A 6,901-nucleotide genomic window follows, 5' to 3' on the forward strand; every position below is an offset into this window, starting at 1 on the left:
TCAAGCAAAATCGATTCAAGAATTTGGGTGAACTTCACAAGGAATGGACTGAGGCTGGGGTCAAGGCATCAAGAGCCACCACACAGACGTGTCAAGGAATTTGGCAACAGTTGTCGTATTCCTCTTGTTAAGCCACTCCTGAACCACAGACAACGTCAGAGGCGTCTTACCTGGGCTAAGGAGAAGAAGAACTGGACTGTTGCCCAGTGGTCCAAAGTCCTCTTTTCAGATGAGAGCAAGTTTTGTATTTCATTTGGAAACCAAGGTCCTAGAGTCTGGAGGAAGGGTGGAGAAGCTCATAGCCCAAGTTGCTTGAAGTCCAGTGTTAAGTTTCCCCAGTCTGTGATGATCTGGGGTGCAATGTCATCTGCTGGTGTTGGTCCATTGTGTTTTTTGAAAACCAAAGTCACTGCACCCGTTTACCAAGACATTTTGGAGCACTTCATGCTTCCTTCTGCTGACCAGCTTTTTAAAGATGCTGATTTCATTTTCCAGCAGGATTTGGCACCTGCCCACACTGCCAAAAACACCAAAAGTTGATTAAATGACCATGGTGTTGGTGTGCTTGACTGGCCAGCAAACTCACCAGACCTGAACCCCATAGAGAATCTATGGGGTATTGTCAAGAGGAAAATGAGAAACAAGAGACCAAAAAATGCAGATGAGCTGAAGGCCACTGTCAAAGAAACCTGGGCTTCCATACCACCTCAGCAGTGCCACAAACTGATCACCTCCATGCCATGCCGAATTGAGGCAGTAATTAAAGCAAAAGGAGCCCCTACCAAGTATTGAGTACATATACAGTAAATGAACATACTTTCCAGAAGGCCAACAATTCACTAAAAATGTTTTTTTTATTGGTCTTATGATGTATTCTAATTTTTTGAGATAGTGAATTGGTGGGTTTTTGTTAAATGTGAGCCAAAATCATCACAATTAAAAGAACCAAAGACTTAAACTACTTCAGTCTGTGTGCACTGAATTTATTTAATACACGAGTTTCACAATTTGAGTTGAATTACTGAAATAAATGAACTTTTCCACGACATTCTAATTTATTGAGATGCACCTGTAAAAGATGTGTCTCCAGAAGTGGAGAATGCCTTGAAAGTGACCTCTCAGGTCTTCTTCTATCTGACGTTTCTCCTCGGAGTTCCAGGAAATGTCTTTGTTGTGCACATTGCTGGAATGAAGATGAAGAGGACCGTTAATACAACAGGGTTCATCAATCTAGCGATTGCAGATCTCCTGTGCTGCTTTTCCATACTCTGCTATGTGGAAGAGAACTTTCTTGACTATAACTGGCCATTTGGATCTGTCATGTGCAAGATTCTCCCCCTTATAATGTGTGTTAACATGTTTGCAGTGTCTTCACCTTGAGCTTGATTAGTCTGGATCGGTTTACACAGGTGATCGCACCAGTTTGGGCTAAAAATCATTGCAGCCTATTGTTTGCGTAACTGTCCTGTGTAGCGGCCAATTACAGGTGAAAGGTCAGATATTTAAGTAGTCTTTTGCTCAGTTTTGAGTCTTCTCACCTCGTACTTCAGTTTGGATTCCTCCCTCTTCAGTGGCTTCATGGTTTTGGATTAATGTTTTTGAAAACCTATTTGTCTAGTCTGTGCTGCCCTTGGATTTATGATCTGTGTAAGCTTTCTCCTCAAGTGGATTTTTGCCCTTATTTATTTGCCCCGAACTGGATATTCTCCAGATTTTTGTTTTTGAAAAGCTGATACTTACCTTAATCCTTACCTTTTATACTTACCTTTGAAGTACTACTCGAAGTATTTACAGCCTGTATTATTCTGAAATAACAGCCGAGACTTGCATCAGGATTAACTCCATGCTTTTTATTACTCCTTCTACCACTCCAGCACCCACATTCACTTTTAACCCCTTTCAACCGACTGCCCCCTAGAGCATATACTGTATTTTTGAACTGCATAACATGTATTTAACATAAATGACAGATCTATATTCAAACATCTTGAATATTACATCCCCCTTCTTTAAAGACTTGACATACTATGACAATAAACATAAAATTCTTCAAGGCTGTAAGGCATAATATACCAATTTAACATCAGTATGCACAACGCAGTATACACAAAAAAAAAAAAAAAAGCAAAAACAAAAATAAATATCCATACTACATCAATGGGTAAAATAGTAACATTCAACATGACACATTTTTTTTTATTTTAGGGCAGCGATCCGCCTACACCCTTTACAATTATAGATCAATTATAGATCAAGACTCTGGGTTTCACTTCACTTCCTGATCTTGTAACATAGCGTGTGGTAGCAGAAACAGCATTACTTGTGTCTATCTGCTTAGGTGGATCCTGTGGCTCTACAGACTGATTGTTTAAAGACAGGCTAGTCTCTGCAATGTTAGACTGTGATATGTCCTGCAAGAGATGATGACGATTCCTGTGGAAGATCTGACCTCCAGCAGGGCATACATGGTAAGATCTGAAAGTGTCAGTAGGCTTGATGACTACAGCAGGCTTCCAGCTACCATACTCCTGAATCATTACATGGTCTCTAACCTGTAGTGGTGTAAGTGGTTTTGCTGAGGTGTTGTAATACTTTCCTTGATACTGTTGCCTTTGTTCGTGCTTGGTATAAACAGCTTTTCGGCTGACAGTAGCTGCTTGCTGGTTGTAGGTAAGATGGAGCGTAATCTTCTGCTCATCAACAGTTGGGCAGGAGATCTAAAACCATCCACTGGGGTGTTACGGTACTCCAAAAGACTGATGTAGTGGTCTTTCTTATCTGCTTTTGCTTTGTCTATTTGAGATTTGGCAATCTGTACTGCCTTCTCACTCAACCCATTGCTCTGTGGGTAATATGGGCTACTCGTGACATGCACAAAATCCCAAACACGAGCAAAACTCTTAAACTCTTTCGAACTGAATTGAGGCCCATTGTCTGAGATAACCTTTTCAGGGATTCCATGTGTTGCGAATACTTTTTTCAGTTTAAGAATAACTGCAGCAGCTGTAGTGCTCTTAAGCTTCTCTGGAACAAAGTATCTGCTGTAGTAGTCAACAACCACAATGTAGTCCTCATTATTTCAGGTGAATAAATCAGTTCCTACAGTTTGCCATGGTAAGTTTGGAATCGGATGGGAAATGAGTGGCTCTTTGGCATTTGACATACGGCGTTCCAGACAAATTGAACACTCTTCCACCCTGCCAGCGATCTGCTTAGAAATGCCAGGCCAAAAAAAGAATGTCTCTAGCTCGTTGTTTTGTTTTCTTGATTCCCATGTGGCCTGAATGAATGCATTTCAGTATCTCTTTTCTCAGCTGTGTGGGAATTTAAAAATGTTGTCCCTTGAAAATCGTACCCCCGTTCCTATGATTCCAAAATTCTAGGATGACTGTAGGGCATCTCTTTCTCTTTACAGGGCATCTGTCTTTGATCACTCACTTCAGTGTGGACATCTGAGCATCTCTTTCTGTTTCTCGTTGAATACTGCTGATCTTTGCATCACTGAGTGGGAGAGCACTGAGTACGGTGTGGACTTGCACATCCATCCCTTCGCTGAGGCTGTGGTCAAAGCAAGGCTCCGATTTTCTTGACAGTGTGTCAGCTACTGGAATGTTTTTCCCAGGAACATGTACGATGGTGAAACTGTACTTTTGTAATTGCAAGATCATTCTTTGCAGTCTGGGTGGAGCAACAGTTACAGTCGACTGCTTTCTCTAATGTTAATTCAGTGCCCTGATTGAGTAATTTCTCTCTGACTTGTGGGGAATAAATGCAGACAACTATTACACAGCCTGACTTTGCCTACGCCCAGCAACACTGTACCTTGAACTCTGATAAATAAGAAAGCTGAATTGTTGTTCCTCAATCTTGTCGGCATTTGTGCTCAGTTCCACGTAATGACAAGTTTTGCTGTTAAATATTTACCATTTTCTCTTTTTAATGTTATTATGCAGTTCTCATGTGAAACTTGAAAGGGTGAATGATATATAGAAGGTTTATACATTCAAAAATGTAAGAAGAATAAAGTATAAATTAGAATCCTGATTGTTTTATGATCATTAAACATTCAAATGACTTGTAAGAAAAATGACTAATTAATAAAAGTGAAAAAGAGTGTTCATTATTATTAATGCAAATGATATTTGTCAATAGAGTCTTCTCTAGAATCAGACTGTTTAAAGTGACTCAAGTATTCAGCCACATAAAATATGAAAATTTTAGTTGTCCTGGAATTGTCTTTGTATGAGAGACGTTAAAAGGACAGAAGCAAACGAATCATTTTTTTTTAGACAAAATGTTTTGCAGAAGGAAAAACAAGTTCCTCTTTTTAAACACATCAACACAAACAGATCCATCAGTCTTAAATACAGACTTGCAATAATTAATTGTAAGATCTGACTGTAAAAATGTCTTTTGTACACATTTTGAAGTGTGTAAATCTGACCTGATGGTCTTTGTGATGTGGTGAAGTCGGGCTGGTCATCAAACACAACACATAAATTCCTGGCCCATTTGAAAGGTGCTATTGTTGATGAGCTGTACTGAATGATAATGTTGAGTTAAATTATTGGAGCAGTTAATATGACTAAGACTGTTTATATAAATGTATAAGATCTCCGATTATCATAATGCATTGTTAATGTTTGAGTCTGATTTTGGCTGTGAGAGGAGATGAGGGGATTTAACTTTAAGATTACGATAATTGTGGTTATACAGATATATATCTTGTGACAACATCAGTAGAATTTTCTCACGGGGAACCAGTATTTAGAGGTCTTCCTGTCATTTGTTGCATCAGAATCACTTGAGCAGCCTACAAGGTAAGTAATCGTGAAGTAACTGGTTAAAATATTTGATAACTTACAACTTATTTCTGACTAGGTCAAGAAAAATTCTATGAGTTTGAATAGAAAATGCATGATTTACATGTAAATGTTTAGTTATTTTGTTTAAAAAGGTGATAACCACCTATATGTATCTAGTCTGACCCAATGATGATTCATGATATAACATTGCCTATATGTGATATTAACAGGATAAACAGGACACTTTGACAGCATCAACTCAATCACAGTGATGGGGAAGGATTATGAAAGTTTGGAACATTCTATTAAAGTGATTTCTCAGTTCTTCTTCTACCTGACGTTTCTCCTTGGAGTTCCAGGAAATGTCTTTGTTGTGTACATTGCTGGAATGAAGATGAAGAGGACCGTTAATACGATATGGTTTCTCAATCTGGCGATTGCAGATCTCCTGTGCTGCTTTTCCATACCGTTCAGGGTGGTAGATGTTCTTCTAGACCATCACTGGCCATTTGGATCTGTCATGTGCAAGATTCTTCCCTTTTTAATGTTTGTCAACATGTTTGCCAGTGTCTTCATCTTGAGCTTGATTAGTCTGGATCGGTTTACCCAGGTGATCACACCAGTTTGGGCTAAAAATCATCGCAGTCTGTTGCTTGCGCGACTGTCTTGTGTAGCGGCCTGGGTCCTGTCTATAGCTCTTAGTGTGCCCTTTATGATATTGAGAGAATCTTTTTCAGTAAATGAAACAATGTACTGCCTAGCTTTTCGTTATGATGACTCTGAAACCTTTGGCATGTTACGTATTATCAGGTTTGTGATTAATTTTTTGATACCTCTCATATGCATCACGACATGTTATGGAATCATGGCCCGAAAGTTAGGCAGGAGTCATTTTAACTCTGGACGAGCATTTCGCATCATGTTGGTTGTTATTGTGGCATTTTTTCTGTGCTGGCTCCCGTACCACACTGTGTTTTTGATCCGAACATATGGTGAAAATCAAAGTGTCAGGGTGGCTGAGAGACTTGTTCCATTGGCCATCTCTTTGGCGTATTTCAACAGCTGTCTGAACCCGGTTCTTTATGTTTTCATGGGGCAGAATTTTAAGGAGAAGGTTAAGCTTTCTCTAAGACGTGCTTTTGAAAGAGCTTTCTCTGAGGAGGGGCCACAGATACCACAATCCACTGAAGCACAACAAATTTAATGTAAATGCAATTACCCTTCCAACTTAGCCTACAAATTGATGTCATGACTGAACAGTTCCTTTGCTAAAAAAAAAAAATCTACAGCACCCCCATCCAATCACCCAACAACCCCAGAGACAGATTTCCTGGCATGTAATCCCAGAGGACCCCCTTCATCCCCATTAAACCTGCATGCAAGCTTTCCATCAGAGGAATTGTCCATAGTTTGTGCATATGAAATGTGATCGTTGAAACAATCACATTGCACCAGCGGGGCGCAAGAGGAAGAAAGAGCTTAAGTCCCAGCTGGATGAGACTCATATTATAGTCAGAGTCAGTTTCTCCTTAAACACACCCATTAATCCTCTTTTTGGAGTGTCTGAATGTCATGACTCAGGAAAATGTGGGACTTCCTGAAGCACAAAGAATAGAAACATAGTTAAAAGTCTCTCTATGTGCAGAGCTTTGTCACCGCTGGATTAATCTCTTGAGGATAGAAGAGGGAGTTTCTTATGCTACTTTAGAGTCGAGGTTGTTTAAAAGTTTCAAAGTAGATTAACACAAGCTGGTGATGTTTGCAGCTTTTGTATAAACTGTATGGAAGTGGATTTGAATGAAGAATATTTAACTCATGGAGTGTCAAGCAGCCAACCTGAGTAAACGATTGACACATTTTTTTCAATTACACTTCAAATCCACCTTGTACGTAAGTGTAAAGAGAGAGTTTGTGCAAAAAATGAACATTCTGCCATCATTTACTCACCCTTGTGTTGTTCCTAAACTGTTTAATCTTGTGTGACCCATAATTGAAATGAATTAAAACCGACTGAATACTGTTCACAAGACTCTACACTGTTATTTAAGAGTTAAAATTCTGGTGCTTTTAGTCACGTGACACAACAGCATGACAAT

The 6,901-nt window shown here is 39.4% G+C and overlaps 1 protein-coding gene across 2 annotated transcripts in view; it reads left to right on the plus strand.

Moving 5' to 3' along the window:
• Window positions 1-4,758: 4,758 nt before the first annotated feature.
• LOC127433099 (C3a anaphylatoxin chemotactic receptor-like) overlaps window positions 4,759-6,901 on the plus strand; it is an 80,220-nt gene continuing 78,077 nt past the window's right edge. Inside the window, exons 1-2 of one of the 2 annotated variants that reach the window (XR_007895841.1) lie at window positions 4,759-4,820; window positions 5,036-6,520. Coding sequence is in view for 1 of the 2 variants with exons in the window: in XM_051684762.1 (XP_051540722.1) it covers window positions 5,077-6,009 (933 nt within the window). In the remaining variant the exon portion in view is untranslated. Of the gene's footprint in view, window positions 4,821-5,035; window positions 6,826-6,901 lie in introns of those variants that run through there. The other variant, XM_051684762.1, reaches the window with a different exon arrangement.

Source organism: Myxocyprinus asiaticus, chromosome 42 (genome assembly GCF_019703515.2).
Source record: "Myxocyprinus asiaticus isolate MX2 ecotype Aquarium Trade chromosome 42, UBuf_Myxa_2, whole genome shotgun sequence".
Lineage (NCBI taxonomy): Eukaryota > Metazoa > Chordata > Actinopteri > Cypriniformes > Catostomidae > Myxocyprinus > Myxocyprinus asiaticus.